Genomic DNA, 17537 nt, shown 5'->3' on the forward strand with positions numbered 1-17537 from the left:
TGGGAAAGGTTGGACATAAAATGTATATATAATAGATCATAACTTGGTAAGTATACCTATCACTCTCTGTAACCCTCTAGAAAAGGAGAGAGAAAACCCACAAACAAATTAGACCAAAACTGCAAATGGTCTTTATCTTTTAGTTTGGAGGCTCTAGTAGACCCTTACATTCTTCATTTCACTTATCTGTATTTCCAAAGGCTTCTGCCTTAAATGATCACCCACTGATGAAATGTTACTTAAAATGAAAGACTTAATGGCATCTTCCTCTCGTGTCTTTATTGGGATGAAGCTGTGGTGTCTGTATTGGTTTGCTATTCTGTCAAAAGCAGTTCTGGCACACACAGGGGCTCAGAAGAGCTGACCTTTTACTTAGGAAAAACGCTGCAAGAATATTAATCTGCTAGACTAAGCTGCTGTGCTCTTCTTTCTCCTCCTCTCCTTTCTTTTCCTCCTTCCTCTTCCTTCTCCTCTTACACTTCCTCCTCCTCCTTTTGCTCCACCTCTTCTTCCTCCTCCACCCCTTTCTCCTTCTTCTTTGTACAGGAGCCCCTAGGACAGCAGCTTCTATAGACTATACACATTGCTTAGGCTAGACTGGAGTCCTGCCTCAGCACACAGCTATCTCCTCTGTAATCATTTCCAGGCTCCTGCCACCAGCCCCTGGAGAACCACCAGGTAAAAGCTGGTCAGCTTTGTCATCAGATTTTGTCTGACTCTTAGGGGCCATTTCAAATTAGCCTTACAACTCAGAACTTCTGAACTCTTGAGAATAAAGAATAAATTGTAAGGCGGCAACATAGATGGAGAGAGAATGCTAATGATGTCTTCTGGAGCCCAGTGAGAACCGGAAACCTGTGGCATAGCAATTGCTGTGTGATCAGCAATTATCACTCTGTAAATTACCAGTAGCCACAGGGTCCTCCCTGGGACATCATCACATCACAGGGTGGGGCTTTGTGACTCCTGTCTACCCCCTGCATGTATAAAGAACAAGGAAGATAAAAGCAGCAGCATGAAAGAGTAAAGGGGGATCTGAACTTCCCATCTCCAGGTAGAATGTTGTTAGAATGGGGAAAACCTGAAGTTGGGGGGCCCAGGCCAGCAGGAAGGAATGGATGGGGGTGGAGTAATGTTCTGAGAAGACTGCGGGGTGGGGGGCAGAATCACAAAACTATTCTGCCTCCTGTTCAAGAAGGATCTCTCCTCCCCTTGCTCCTCCTCTGTCTCTGCCTCTTTGTTTCTCTCTGTCTCTCTCTGTGTGTCTATCTCTGTCTCCATCTCAACCTTCCAAGAAACCAGCACAGCCACAGATACTAAAGCTTTCTAGTCTATGATCCTTACTTTAAAAAAAAAAAAAAAGATGAAAGAAAGAAAAGTATATATGAAACTGCAGAATGTGAGGAACAGAGAGAAGTTAGTGGTAAAAAGAGGCACAGATCTTCCTGACCAAACAAATTCCTTGCCTACTGCAATCACAATCTATGTCCTGTATGGATGCCAGACATCTTCAGGTCCCAGGGAAAGCCTTGGTAATCAGACTTGCCATTAGAGGAAAGGCTGGACTGCCTCTCTTGGTCCTCATTCAATGTTCTTCTCAAGTCCTTTTATGCTCCCCCAGGTTACCTTCATTCTAGTGCATAAGTCTCAAAGGGAACCCCTCCCCCCTGCAGGCTGTGTAGAAACTCCTCCCACTCTCGTGCCACTTCCCCACCCTTCTTCCCAGGAAGCTCACTGCCCTCCAGTTAATCAAGTTTCTGCCACCCAGAGAAATGAAGTTCAAAGTGTCTGTAGGCAGTGAGCATATTTCACAGCATCCTACCACACAGGGACCAAGGCCCCACATCTGTGTCATTAGGATGCAGAAGGGCAGGCAATCTTAGTGATTGGGTAATGGAAAATGCTCCTTCTGGGCTTTACCTTGTGTCACAATCCAGAAAAAACCATGTTTGGAGCACAGGGCACAATCTAATAACCATGTTTACTGTCTCTCATTGGTCACAAAAACACCAATACCACCCCGGATATAAAAACTCATATAAACGTGAAGTTGTCGAAACTCAGTTCAGATGCTGGTCTCAGTGAGCATCCGATCCTAAGCATACAAGAGGAGTTGGGCACAGCCCTGGCACACTGGACTTAGTAATCCCATAATGCTTGTTCAGGGATACAGTGGTCACTGCACATGTCTGGCCTCTAGTTCTGGTACTCTGTGTGGCAAATTTCTACAGTCCGTAAAACTGGGAGGTAAGAAGCTGTATCTGTTCTTCAGCAAAGCTGATGGGTCAAACAAGCAGGAATGCTCTCAGTGCTAGGAGCCTGGTTCCTCTGTTTCAGAGAAGCTTTCTGAGAAAGACAGTTTATCTGAAGAAAGGCCAATATAAGAAAAAAGACTATTGAAAGTCAGCAAAGGCTGAACTAGGAAGACCCAATGGCTTTGGCATCAATAAGACAATATACATAATGTACCCTTGTATATAGAAGATGGTCAATAGTTTCTGTTATTTTCCTTGTTCTATGCCAAGCGGTTTCTATAAATTTCCATCTTGGGACATTTTACTGTAGCTGGCCTCCAACATACCTGTTGCTGTTGATGTCATAACCTAAGGATATTTGTTCAGACTAGCTGACAAGACCTTCCTCAGAATGTTTTCTGTTTGAACAAAGAGAATCAAAGCAAGTAGAAATCTGTGAACTTTTAACAGTTCTGAGGCCCGACAAAGCATGCCACCATTAGAGGCCCTCCAAACCAATGAACTATTTCCATTGCCATTGAAAGAGGCGTCTGTGCAAACACTGCCCCCAGTGGCAAATGCGGGCCAAACAGCTCCAAGTAGCAGATTACTGTCTGTAGACTCCCTCCCTGTGAACCATCTCTTAGACTTTAGATTTTGCCAACCGGTGCTCCCTCAACAAGAACACTCTTCCTGCGTGAGATCATTTAATCAGTATTTGCTCAGAACTCTACAGCGAAAGGCAATCACCCACTCCTTCCAATAGCCGGGCTGAATAACCACAGCCTCCTAATGGTGCTTAATCTAAAGCATGGGGGTGACTCACCCTCCCAGAGATTTCTCTATGAGGGTATTTAGTTTAAGAAAAATATCTATATGCTCCCTAATTGAGATGATTCCTTTAGGATCCAATCTTCAGAAAACTACTGGATTTTTGTTAGCTTTCATTTGCTGTAATTGCCTTTCAATTTAAATATACATGGCATGCATCATCGTGGCAGGGAAGCCCAAACCCCACCCAAGGAGTAGCACCCAGCCATCTTTTCAGTTGGTTCTCCTGATGGCTATATATGGTAAGCAGTCACAGAAAAACACCATCTATGGGGTTCCAAAGAGAAGAAGTTTTTATGCTATCACTGTGTTGCCCTCAACACTCTGAAACTATCTTCAAATCTTATACCCAGTCTCAGTTACTTTGACCCTTATATGAATGTTCTTTATCATATTCCTTAAGGTACTCTGACTTCCTACTATTTTCTAGCAAGGTACTGAAGCCCTACTCTACTATCAAAAGTGTCCTAGGCCCCAGCACCCACTCCTAATCTGTTTACCCGGAACCCCATCCCATCTCTCTTGACTGTGTCCAGGACATAATAGCAGACATTTGCTATTCTGCTTCCCACATATCCTATTCCTTGCCTCCCACATAGCTTCTTGCTCCCAATGATACACTGTTAGGCAGACAGATAACAACTGAAATATGCAGTTAGTAAGGGCAAATTTTTAAATGACAAAAGAATACATTTAAAAATAAAGACCACTTGAAAATCAGCTTCTGTTCCAACTCAATTACATCTAGACCTCCTGCTCTGAAGCTCCTTATAACTGTGAGATTCCAGTTCTGACAGGCTTCGGGATTTTTGAGGAGTGTTGCCGTAGCAACATGGAAGGCCCAGACACCTGAAATGAAGAGTGAATGACACAGTACCTCCCCTCATTCCAGACCCAGAGGGTCCAGCAGAGTACAAGCATGGGGGTCTACAGGGCTTGGGTGTAAGCCATCTAGGAGGAAGCAGAAGACCACTGGCAATATTTCATACGTTATGGGAACCTCGGAGTTGGAGCTGAGCTAAAAGAGTAGGGTCAGAGATACTGGAGGAGCCATCAGACAAGGCTTTACAGTTACACTCAGAAAAGCACTCAAGGATGAGGCCACAAAGCTATGCATAGTGCTGATGTGAATGGTGATTTCAGCCGACAGCCATAATTCTACAATCAGAGCAGAGTATCCAAATGAGATCCCCTTTCCTCCCATTCTCTTAAGAGAGAAAAATCTCAACAACGAGAAAAAAGCAAGTTTTCTTATAGACTCGGTCCAGACCAGTAGCAACCATTTATCTTGAGACCTTAACCAAGGGTCACATTTTTGGGCAATTCATTACAGATATCATAAGCCAGCCTCAACCCCTTTGATATTGCCAGTCACACTTTAACTCGATTGAATGTGACAGCACAGTCATTAATCCCCTGAATGGCACTACAAACAAACCCCTAAGGGTCTAAGATAACATCAAGCTATACATATTGGCCATACCTAGACTTGACATGACCCACTCATAACCCCACCTTCCAACACAGCATGGCTGAAAGACCCAACTCTCCTCATTATACTGGGACTCCAGGACATACTGGCCTTTCCCCCACAGAGTCAGCCTCCCATATGTGTTGTCACTACCCCAGTCCTGCTCTGCAGATCTCCCTCTACTCCTCCACACACTCATCCATCTTTTATGATTCTCTAGAATTGAACCCAAAGTCACTCACCTGTTATCAAGTAAACTTTGCCTACCCCTGCCTTGCCCCCAACTTGTCTACAGGCTTCTCGGATGAGAATTTATTCATCCTCATTGTTACAAGGATAGCCTTTATTTCTGAAGCATTGTCATTGGTAGAGAGATCTGCCCCCAAGTATATGGCAAAGGTTGGGTGTGACGACATGAATCTGTGCCTGTGGCTAGACCAATCAATGAGTGCTTTCATTCTTTCCCAGTCCCTGCACATGAGCCCTATAATCTCGGGCCTCAACAAGCACGTGGTTACCTTGCACAAAACATTTCCGGAAAATGGGTAGACTAGGCACAAGACAGCAGCCTCTGCCCTTCCTCTACACCCATTATAAACTCTGCATAGGCTCTCAGAGCTTATCGCTGAGGCTTCTCTTTTGAGTCACTGTTCCCTCAACTGTTATAATGACACCTCAGTCCTCCATCAGAAGAAGAACACAGTTCCACTGGAAATACCCTCAGGCCTGGCACCTGTATCTGCATCAGATGGAAAGCCAAGCCATACCTTGTATTATCCTGCCCTTCCATCTCTCATGTCCCTTTTCCTGAATTACAGTCCCACCCCCCCCCCCCCCATCCTTGCAGTTCTTTTTTTTTCCTGCCATGGCTTTGCTCCACCCCTGAGTCTGGCAGATACCCTGGCTATAACTTCTCAGAAGTTGACTTCTCAACTCTGGGAAAATCCTGTATTTCCCATTAGCTTCCAGGTAGCCTGTTATACTCATCCAAGGAAGAAAAACTGATTCCCAGAGACCCATTCTCGACTCATGTTTGTGCTATTAATGCTTCTTGCTTGAAAACTCTCTATGATTCCTCTCCAACGTCCCTCAGAAACACCAACATCAAGGAGAAAAGCTGGAGGGGGCTTCCTCTGTAAGTTAGTTCTTGCTTGGAACCAAAAGCACTGCATCGGCTGTCATCTTTAGTGGTACTGAAGCAAAAAGACTTAAGATGAGGACCAGAGAGCTTACCTTGCGCATGTCTTTGCCAAAAGTCTCACTATAGGTTGTGCCGAGGATTTCAAACTGCACATAGGGATTTGAGCTATCTTCCCGAAACTCCATAACTCCTGTGAGGCCAGTGATGTGTCCCTGCAGGAGAGGAGGAAAAGACACATAGAGATGGGAAAAGTTGTCTGTGGTAGAGAATGGGATCACTAAGGCGGGAACAGACATGAGTGACTATAGCAATGACAGAGCCATTAGGAGATCCAGGACATCAGAGCAAGATAAATGTTTCACAGACGGTCTAAATCTCACAGACAAAATCCATAAGGTTTTTACCTGCTATCAGTGCAGTCAGTGTGTTTACAGCTATTGCTATGTGCTAATACTATGCTACCTGTGAAATGAAAATGTCATTTTGTCAGTCTCTACACTCTTGAAGTTCTCTCTTTGCCTTTGCAACCTGCTCTGGATGCTTCACTTACCTGACACGAGGGAAGTCAAAAGTCAACAAGATTTGTGCCCAACGCATGCATTAAGTTTAGGTAGCAAATAGGAGCACTGAATAGGGCTTGGCTTTGCTACATCTGCTGTCTTAAACAGACCACTGCCCATCTTCCATCTTTACTCTGAAGCGAATCAGACCCACAGCACAAAGCTCATCAGATGAAGAAAAAGTATTTTCAGAGTATAATACCTTGTACAGGATGTCTGTGGTAAACACGCCAGTCCCATGTCTCTACCTTCAGAAGGGCCTATAGGAACAGTAGGCAGTGCGGGACTGAACAAGTTTTAAGCATGATCATCTCCTTCTCTCTCTCAGCTTGGGGTGTGACTCTTACCAAGACTTCTTGCCTGTGGCCTCAAGGAGTAGAGAGTGTACCATAAACTGCACTGGTCCTGAGAGGCCTTGCTCTGCTCTGAGCTGCAGTGAATTTAAACCAACACTGGAACAACAACTGAAACCAAGTCTAATTAATTGTGGCTAAGGTTTCTGGCATCGTAGATTTCCCGAAATGTTCTTTGGAAGTTTCAAAAGACTCATACACTCTAACAAGTCTTCGATGGGTTACCCAGTTCACTTTGATTAGATCGTCTAAAACACTACTCTTTATCACATGAAACATGTCACATGTACATAATGAATGCACACACATGGGTACACATGGGTGCACATTTACACATGCATGCACATGATGAGATTTTGGATAAGCAGCACATTCCATAAAACCTAAGATAACTTTCTTTTGGAAAAATTCTGCATGAAGGAACATTGAACAGATAGAAGACAGGCAGCTATGGCTCTATGACTTTACTTCTGACTTTGGGCAAGTCACTTAACCCTATGAAGCCAGATCTCTTGTGCAGACATTTGAAGTATGTGAGCCTGGAACACAATTCACTCCACTTTCAAATATAGGTACAAGAGGATGACAAAACGAAAATCCTGCAGAGAGGACTCAAGTGGTCTCTTAAAGACAAACACACACACACACACACACACACACACTGCAAAATAGCTTTGCACCAACTAAGTAGGAATGCAAATGAGGAAAATATTGCCAGCCTTGGGCAGCCTTAGAAAGCAGCACTTCCTCACACATACCTTTTTAATCGTGTCTAGCATGGATCTCCCTCCATTCCATGGCTTGGTAGACTTCCGTATGCAGTTAAGGCTTGCCATGCTATGCCACTTCCGGTCCTCCAGCTTCCGGTGGAAGGCATTGGCCAGCATCAGAACACTGTCATACAGGTAGAGATTGGAGATCTGCAAAGACAGAAAAGCATATATCTTTCTCCACTGCTGTATTACTGAAGAATGAAATGAAAAGCAGCAAAAAGCTGAGTGATGTGAACAGCAACAGTATCTCCCCTGGTCCTGTGAGCTTGATAGGCATAGAACCTCTGCCCCCCTGGTATCTTTTTCCTTTATGTTTGTTTTCAGCAGCTCACCCAAGTGAGCTAGGAGTTAGGCTAGGAGAATACCAAACCTGCCTCAGAAATAAGAGTGGCAGGTATGTTCACATAGCAGCAATGAGAACTAGTGCTGATCAGCACCATGATTAAGGCTTGCAAGCCAGTAGATCACCTGTTCAGGTAATGGAGCAAGAAGGTAAGAATGCGTAGGGTAAAGGGAGGCCAAACATGTACAAAATCATGAAGGTATAAAGGATCAAGGTCTTCATCAGGGCCTTATAAACAACCAAAATATTCTGTAAAGGACCACATAGTAAAATGTTTAGATGTTGGGGCTTTTACAGCTTCTTTTAATTACTATTCAACACCACAGTTAAAACCAGAAAGTAGCAAGAGATACTTCACAAACAAATGGGTGTAGCCATGTACCAATAAAACACCATTTATCAAAATAGACAGTGTTCTAGCTTCAGCCCAAGGGCCATGGTTCGCTGACTTCTTGGTTTAATATGATGCTAGCAACAAGATGATTGGAAAGGATCAAGAAGAGGTCATGATGCAGTCATGCTAGGACATGCTGAAGGGGAGCATCAGGGAAAACTTGGAGAGATGGATACACTGATGGAGTTATGCACCAGAAAGCTGGTGACTATGCCTGGACGTTGGGAAGACCACCCTAGCCACTGATGAACCCAGAGTGAATAGTGGCCTGGGTAATGGTACAGCAATGAAGAAGTAGCAGAGATTCCTATGTCTGATAGGCAATGCCATCCCAGATGCATCTGTGATTTATAAATTAGGTTGGCCAACTGCAGTGATGTTAGCTCATAAAGGAAACATGGCTCCATCTCTGAGCTTGTTGAGAGTAATGAGTCTGAGGAGTTGAGGAAGCTCTGAGTAAAAGTGAAAAAAGATACAGTGCTGAAGAAATCTGTATTGTCAGCTTAGGTTTGGCCATGTCAGTGAGCACCGCATTTGGCCTGTGGGAAATTAGCAAAGCTTTCCTCTTTAGAACTTTGTGTTAACCAAGCCTTCCTCTAGTCCAACTACAAATGTTGGCCGTGTGTACAAACACAAGCGTTTACAAACTATTAACCAGTGTGTTCAAAAACTAGCAACAGTAGCTTCCTCCTCCTAGTCTTTACAGCCCCAGGATACCCTGCTTTTAGAAACCCCCTCCTCAGACTAGTCAGCCTACCCATGGGTACTGCACATAATAAATGCATCATGATTCTAGGTTGTTATGGTAGCTGGTGCCACTACATCACAGCCCACGTGATCCCAGCTTTTCTGTACATGTGTCTGCCCTTTCTTCAGTCCCTCACTACCTCAGTCAGGTTTTCAGACCCAAGTCATGTGGGACATGGCAAATGAGAAACTGGAATACCACTGTAAAATCAACATTGATATGAGGGAGCCAACCTTCCCTTGCCATGCAATCCAAAGATGGGAGGGCTTTGGCTCACCGTCTTGCTTGGGGTAAGCAGGGGGGCCCTCATCATGGAGGACAGAAACTCTGCTCTCAGGCCTTCCCCTCAGCCCACTCTATCATCCAAGAGGACAAGAAAGCAAAACAGACAATAAGTGAGGAGCGAGGGAGAGAATATATCCATGCCTGCACAGCTTTGGGGCCCCTGGTTGATATCTTGCAAACTGGATCAAAGAGATCATTCTTTGCATACTTAAGCAGCAAGGAGCCTGCTAAAGCTATTTCAGAAAAACAACAATGGAAATAAATGGAGAAAAATGAGAGACAATGATGACCTCACAATGCTACATCTACCTCATCGCCCCCCACTTCCCTAACTGCTTCTGTTAGAGGCATTTTTCACTGGTTCCTAGATAACAATCTGAGCAAGAACTGTCCCTCAGAACTGAAGCTGAAGTTAGAGGTATATAGATGACCAAAACATTTTCTATATCAGGACTGTTCTTGAGCTCAAACTAGCTCTCCCTTTGTACTGTAACACACTCAGGAAGAGATCATCGCTTCCTTTATGCTGGCCAGAGATGAAGAACTCTGTTCTACCTGCCACTGGGCTTCATGCTTCCTGTGGTCACCATAAACATCATGCTATAGGAGTAAGAACAGGATGAATACTACAGAAACAACTGGAATGTGCCCACATGACCAATGACTGCAGGCCAAACAAGGGTCCTAGGCCAAAGGGAAACTCAATGCAAAGGACATGGCAACTCTTTAGGTGCCTGAAGTACACAAATACTGACACAGTATCAGAGGAAGGAACATTCCTACACTGGGAGCTTGTCCCTGTCACAAGGGGAAGGCATGCCAATGGCAAGACTATGTTCCAGGCATTTCAAGCTAGAAGGAACAGGTTTTCAAGGAACAAGACTAACGCTCTTCCTAATCCTACCAGCAAAACAGCCCTCCAGAGCATCCACCTCTGCAAAATTGTCTTGATGTTTCTTTCCCCCTCTGGAATACAAACTTGTAATGAAGATGTTCTTACAAGGGGATATAAACCATTTAAGAACTGGTATGGAGTTTGAGCATTTTTTTTTTCTTTTCTTCTTTCTAAAAGGATAACTAGAAACTGAAAGTCCTTGATGGCATAAAGATTTCTTAAGACATTCATGGAGCTTTAAGCTGCCCACTCATAGCTGGTTCTATTTAGTCAGCTAAGACCCTCTGACCCACGCCCACACCTGCGGATTCACTCCTATATCAGACCAGAGTCTACTGTGCTACTTCAGCTTTGGCCCAGACTGACACTCAAAAGACTTCTTCCTTTTTCCCCCAGCACTTCTAATCACAATGAATCAACGCACTCAACAACTGTGTGAATGCCGAGAGGCCTACAATGAAAAGGAAAAGGCAGAACGTGAATCAGAAAGGCCAAAGAAAGCCCTCAGTCCTCCTACAACTATGTCTGCCTAGGAGAGTAAATGTATTCTAGTTCAAAAGAGCTGGCTTGAGAAATGATCTTTTCCAGGCATTGATAGGCCTTTGAACCACCCCCATATCACCTTGGATACATCCTCCTCCGTAGCATTCTACCGTGTCAGTTCATAGACATGTTTACCTCACTAAACTCTTAGCTATCTGACTGTTTATCTCTGGAACCTGTCACAAGTAAAGATGCAAATCTGGTGATTGATCAATGTTTGGTTGATGAATGCCCTGTGGAGACACAGAACCATAGACAGACAGACATAAAGACAGACAGACAGAAAGGAGTGATAGATAAATAGATGAATAAGTAGGTGGAGAAGTTGGTAGATGGATGGGTTTGTGAATAAGTGCTAGGTTAGTGGACGATGAATAATAAATGGATGGGTGATGGATATAGTGATAAGCAGTTGAAATGGATGAGTGGGATGGATGGATGGGTGGGTGGATGGATGGATGGATGGATGGATGGATGAATGGATGGATGGGGGTGGGTGGGTGGGTGGATGGATGGATGGATGGGTGGATGGATGGATGGATGGGTGGATGGATGGATGGGTGAATGGATGGATGGGGGGTGGGTGGGTGGGTGGATGGATGGATGGATGGATGGATGGATGGATGGGTAGATGGATGGATGGATGGGTGAATGGATGGATGGATGAATGGATGGATGGGGGGTGGGTGGGTGGGTGGATGGATGGATGGATGGATGGATGGATGGATGGATGGGTAGATAGATGGATGGATGGATGGATGGGTGAATGGATGGATGGATGAATGGATGGATGGGGATGGGTGGGTGGGTGGATGGATGGATGGATGATGGATGGATGGATGGATGGATGGATGGGTAGATGGATGGATGGATGGATGGATGGGTGAATGGATGGATGGATGAATGGATGGATGGGGGTGGGTGGGTGGGTGGATGGATGGATGAATAGATGGATGGATAGATAGGTGGATGGGTAGATGGATGGATAGATAGAAGATGGATGGATAGATGGATAGATATGGGAGGTAAGGATGGGAATGGGTAAATAGATTGGCTGGAAAATGAATTGATGGGTCTTCTGTGGTAAGAATGCACACATTAATCCTTCATGTAAATATAAAGCATCAGGAAAAAAAGATTTGCTACTTCCAACTTGGCAGGTAAGATCTTTCATTTGTTTCTCATTTAGAACCTACTGAAAATGACTTCTTGATCTCCCTCCTCACTGCTGTTTGTACCTACTGGTGTTTACATCTTCTCTTAACTTAGTTCTTGCACCTGGGTAGATGTCTCAGGACTTGCCCATCCTGGAACAGAAACTAACATTTCAACATTTCTGTATACCCAGAAATGGCATGCTTTATCAGAATTCAATGGTGGCTTCATGTGGGGGATACAGAGAGCATGGAAGGCCCTGTTTTTACTGTCTGAGATGTTAAGAAATGTGTTTTTACATCAAAAAAAAGAGGAATAACATATAATAGAAAGATAATCTGTGCTCAGGGTGCTCTTCCAGACCTAATGAATAAAGACAAGGGTTTCTTCAAGGCAGGCAGATGGATGTATATGTCAGTATTAGATAAGGCAAGGAGAGATTGGGAGGAAAGAAGCCCCTAGCTACATGAACACTAATTCATAGGAAGTAAACAGCACAGGCTAGAGCCACAGTCTACAAAACAGAGAATAGGATGTGGCTTGATGTTTCTCATCTGAAGCAAGGCACTACATAAATCTCATCAGTCAAAGGAAAGCATGCAGAGGATAGACTGTTCTAAACAGATCCTGATACTCACACTTGAATAGGCTCACATCTCTGGCTGACCTAGGGACATGGTAGCACAATGTGGTTCAAACCAATAAAGAATACCATGTGGGGGAAACTTGGAGAATCAGCGGTTACAGTAGCACAGCCAAAGGCACAATAGAGACACACAAAAGAACCTATAACCAAGTCAGAGATGCCATTGGGAGTGCAGTCGGAAATGTGAAAAAGGCAGAATAAGGCAAAGATCCAAGGTCCTTTGGGGAACCTGGCGCTCTTCTCTAAAAGAACAGGAAGCTTCACATAATTAGATTTTGATTCATACTCACTTGCTGAGTGACATCAAACACATTTGTTGAATGCTCATAGATCTCTGTTTATGCCAATGAAGTGCCATGTGATCTGGACCCCTGGAGAGGTGCAATGTGGCATCCCTAGTTACTCCCCTCTGAAATGCAGATGGCAACAGCCCTGTGTACAAAGGCTTCTTCTGGTGTCTTTATATGTGTTTGCATTCTAAGAGGCAGCAGGGACAGAAAAAGAGTGGAAGGGGTAAGTGAAATACTTAAGCAGGCTCCTAATTTCAGCTAAATGAGCTGAGGTCATGCCCAGGGTATCCTCAGTAGCTGGGACCCAGCAGAGATCTGTTATACAGATTGTGGGGGTACTGACCATGTAACTGTATTTGCCAGCACCATGTTCCTCCTCAAGGCTCCAAGGCCATATATCCTTTCAAAGGAACATGGGAGTTATATCTGACTTTTGTAGCTTACAGAACAGGAGACTAAGCAAAGATCATCTCTTATTAGTAACTCTACCTGTGTCTGCTCACATGGACCTGATGACATGCCCCTGGCTTCCTGGCACCATAGTCTTATCTGCCTTGGTTACTACCAAGGCTTAAGCTAGGCTTCTCAGGGCTGAGTGCACTGGTACTTCATAGATGGTCTAGTAAGAGAAAACCCAGAGTAGAGTATTGGAGGTAGAGGGGTCTACGAAGTGCTCTGTAGTTTTCTGAGCCAGGTTCCTGAGAGAAAAGCATCATGACATATCTCAGCGAGATTTCAAATATGAACACCTTTAGCACACAGACCCTCTGCCTGGGCTCAGTGGGTATAATTTTGAAGTAGCTTCTCAAATGGTCCTGCATAAAATGGGCACACATAGTCTCCACTGGTATATTATGATTCCAGCTCCTCGTTTCTTCCTTAGGAGGTGGCAGATATCAGCCACCTTGACTCAGCCTGGCCTTCTTGCTCCATTCTGCATAGTTGATCCTTCACAAGTGTCTTATCACAGGCCTCTCCAAGAGTTGTACCCTATGGATTAACCATTACTCTCCCAGCCCCAGGGTCTTTGCACACAACATTCTCTCTAATAAAAATACAAACAAAATTTCCAATTTTAAGGTTCTGTGAGAAAGAAGTGTGAGCACATTTGAGAAATGTCCAACTTAGGCACTACACATAGCTGCTTAATTCCTCTAAACTAAGAGAAGTCCAATAGATCATTTTAAACCTATTCATGGGAATCAAAGAGACGTGAAGTTATTTTCATAGAGGATGCTACCCTCCATCCCCATTGCCTGCCACAACCCAAGGTTGTGTCTTCATGGGGTAAGGCAGAAATTTATGATTTCGTTCATCTGTGCAGAAACTGGGCTCTGAGAAAGGGAACCAGAAGTGTAGGAAGCATTTCTAGGCAGCAGATAACAAAACTCAGCCCTGAGCTCTATGGGGACTGTAGTGCTTGAAAAACTCATGAGGACCTGCTTAACCACTGGAGAACCAGAGAACAATTACATGAAGTTAACTGAAGTCCACAAATGGAAAAATTGATGCTATTTTTTCCTTAAGTATTAGCACAGAATTCCCAATACATTAGTACCTAGCTTTAATTTGGGAACATTCCTATGTCAGCAGAAACAAAGGCCATGAGAAAGACTATTAAATTGATCTTCACATGAAAATAAGAATTTGCTTAAAGAGTAATACCCGGAGGGAAAGACAGAGGCGATGCTGCTTGATGGAGAGAGACCAGAATGCTGGCACAGAAGGAACACCATTTAGAAATAATGAGCATGCCTGAGAAGGGTGACAGGAAACAATGGGGAAGTCACTCCACTAGACCGGTGGTGACACTATCGTGGAGTCCAAGGCCATTTAGAGCATGCCACTATGGCAGAACATCACAGACTCTTCAACTCCCAGAGACTAGAAATCCCAAATCAAGGTACTGTTGGAGTCAACATTTCATGAGGGTCTGTTTTTGGTTCATAGCAGGCCTTCTTCCCCTGTCCTGATTCAGAAGTGGAGGACTCTAGTCATACTTATAGATGGTTCTGGTTCCATTTATGAAAGTTCTACCCTGACAACCTTGTGTGTTTCCAATGCCCCTGCATCCAAATATAGTCACCCTAGAAACTGTTCAAACGACAACAACTAGCTTGTGCAGGTATAAGTTTTTTGTACTGATGGAACCAGGAAAAAACATATTTCCTACCTAAGCACTAACAAGCAGGGAGTAGGCAGCCTGTTCATTTACTACAGAAAGGATCAGTACCTGAGCTCATACCACATACATACTTCTCTAAAATATGCTGATAAACTCAAGAGGGCCTTGAGTCTAAGCCCGTCTGGACGCCAGCAGGCTGAGTCCTCTGCCACCTCCACTGGCCTTCAACAGGTCAGGATAATCTGTGCACCCCACAGTGCAGCCAGACTGTCTGCCTCCTGGTGCTTGACTTCTTTTTAGTAAGTCTGAAATTCCAGTCAAGACTTATTAGGGTACGCCAGCTGTGTCTCAGTCATGCTCTGGGGGCCAGGGGATAGTTGCACACTGCAGGATCGGGGTAAGAATCATGCTTGAAGGAAAAAGGAAGATGAAGAGCAGGCCAAGGTCAGAGACACACAGGCCAGCAGAAATCTCTAACCAGTCCATTATCCTCACAATCCAGAGCTAGAAATGTAAGATTTTCATTAAGAAGAGCCACATTTCCTCCAGCCTTCTAAAGAGCCCAGCATGCTCTTCTCTCTATCATTAATCAAGCAAAGTGGGCTGTTTGGGGAGACATCATAGAGACACACAGCAGACACTGACCTCTGACCAAATCTGCAGACAGGCTCTGGTTGGCCAGCAATGTCAGATAAGCAGTCAACAGAGAGTCCAGCTGGGAGGACAATCTGACATCCAGATGCCCCAGCAAGGCCTCTGTGCCAAACTGCTGCTAGCCCACCTGTCTTGAGAGGGCACTGTGGCCAGGCCAGAGAATGGAGCAGATGGTAGCTGAGGGGAAAGGGGTTGTAGGAGGCTCTGTTCACCACTGAGTCAGAAGGAAGAATATGGAAGAACATCTGTCTCCATATAAGCATCTGCCTCTCTCAGCTACCAAGGCTCATGTGAACACCTGCAACTCAAGTAGCAAGCAGCTGTACCCACGGAGACCACCCATGCACCTGATTCATACAGCCTTCTACATCCTTGTTGATGTTAATTTGCCTACTGGAGTCTTTACCATTAAGTATAGCTCCAGAGGGGACATGAAATCTGAGGTAACTAGCCTGGGGAATGCTCCAGAGGGAAAAGCTTCTCTTACCAGATTGACAACCCTTCACAGGGGGAAAGAAAGAGAAGCTTCTAGAAAATAGGAACTAGAAGGTCAGCGGTTTTCTTCAGCAAACTGAATGTCAGAGGGAGAGGTGATTTTGTCAAGCCATTCACCAACTTTTAAGCCCATAAAGATGCCAAAAGTCCAGTCTTGGGAACATTGCCTGACAATAACATATTGGACCCCACAGCTTAGATAAGATGCACAGTCCATGTCATTTCCTGCCATGTTCAGGAAACACATTTGGATAAATGGGTGACGATGTCATAATGCTTCCGTTAGTTCAATTACAAGTTGAAGTCCCTGGGAGAGGCAGTTCCTATGATGAATACAATGGTGACTCTGCTCTGAGGAAGGCATCCTGGGAAATCTCAGCAAATTTTCAAGGTTCTAGGGGGCTGGTTATCACTTTTATTACTGGCTGAGTCAGACAAGCCCTAAACTAACTTGTCAAGAAAACAAAAACGAGAAACACCCAAATCAGACAGTGCTTTGTAGAAAAGAATAAACAACTACACACAGGCGAACGCAGTGACACCACTGGAAGCCACTTATCTAGGTATTTTTCTTCCAAGGGACTTGGAAGGAAAATAGGTACTAAATAGCAACCAAATTGATTTGAAAATAGCACTTGTGTGGCTTTTCAAAACAGAAATCCCTGACCATAGGGATAAAAGAGGAAGACAGAGTCTCTCAGAGACCAGTTGGCACTTTGGTAGAGAAGCCAGATGATGAATGACCTGGCAAAAATTCCTTGTGCTTCCACGATCCCTAAGCTAGAACCAACATCCCAAGGGCAGCCATCAGAGAAAGGAGCGAAGATGGACTTAGGGGCTCCATTTCCAGAGGGATTTTCATTAATTTCATCAAGACAAAGTTAATTATCCATGACAGCAATTTTTTTGAGTTGGTTGTTCTAAGCATGTTTGAGTCTTTTCAATAAATCTCACAGCTAGAGGCTAGTAGAAATTAGTTTGCCTTCTATGCTGTCATTAGGAAAGAAAGAAGTGGTAATAGTGTCTGAGGAAACTGAAGGCAATGGCTTGTAAATGAGATGAATCTACAGGCTGCCCAAGTTGGGCAGAGGAGTAAATAAATCCACACTCCCTCCCATCATAGCCCCACAGAAGGATATAGAGACAACAAACGCACAGAGAAAAGAGATTTCTCTAATAAAGTGCTTTACTAATCTCTACATAAAGAGGCTTCTAGAGACCGTTTAACTTGGGATTCGAGTCCTACATTATTAACAGGCTCACCTCATCTATTCTTATTGATGGTCAGCAGTGAGCAGGGTCCTCATGAGGAGCTAAATAGATAAAAGCATGGCCTGCTCTCTTCACACAGGCAGTTGTGAGTGAACAGCTGAGTATGTGATGGGGACATGGGAGTCACAAAGCATGTGACACGCCTCGAGGGGTAGGAACTGTTCTCCCTTACAGGGTAATATTTGCACCTAAGACATGGGTATGCATGCACGTTTAGCTTTCCTGTGGAAAACTATTAGTACAGGACACCCCGTATCATGGTATTTTTAATAGTCCACCTCTGTACTGAATACTTTCCACATGTTCTCCCATTCACTTTTCATGGAGAT

At 44.3% G+C, this 17537-nt stretch overlaps 1 protein-coding gene across 1 annotated transcript in view; it reads right to left on the bottom strand.

The window, feature by feature from the left end:
- GRID1 (glutamate ionotropic receptor delta type subunit 1) overlaps nt 1-17537 on the bottom strand; it is a gene marked incomplete at both ends in the record, with an annotated part of 697530 nt that overhangs the window by 220014 nt on the left and 459979 nt on the right. The window contains 2 exons of the mRNA XM_080926245.1: nt 5770-5889; nt 7349-7510. Of these exons, the coding sequence (XP_080782371.1) occupies nt 5770-5889; nt 7349-7510 (282 nt within the window). The remainder of the gene's footprint in view (nt 1-5769; nt 5890-7348; nt 7511-17537) is intronic.

The sequence above is a fragment of the Micromys minutus genome (genome assembly GCF_963924665.1).
Source record: "Micromys minutus genome assembly, chromosome: 12".
Taxonomy (NCBI): domain Eukaryota; kingdom Metazoa; phylum Chordata; class Mammalia; order Rodentia; family Muridae; genus Micromys; species Micromys minutus.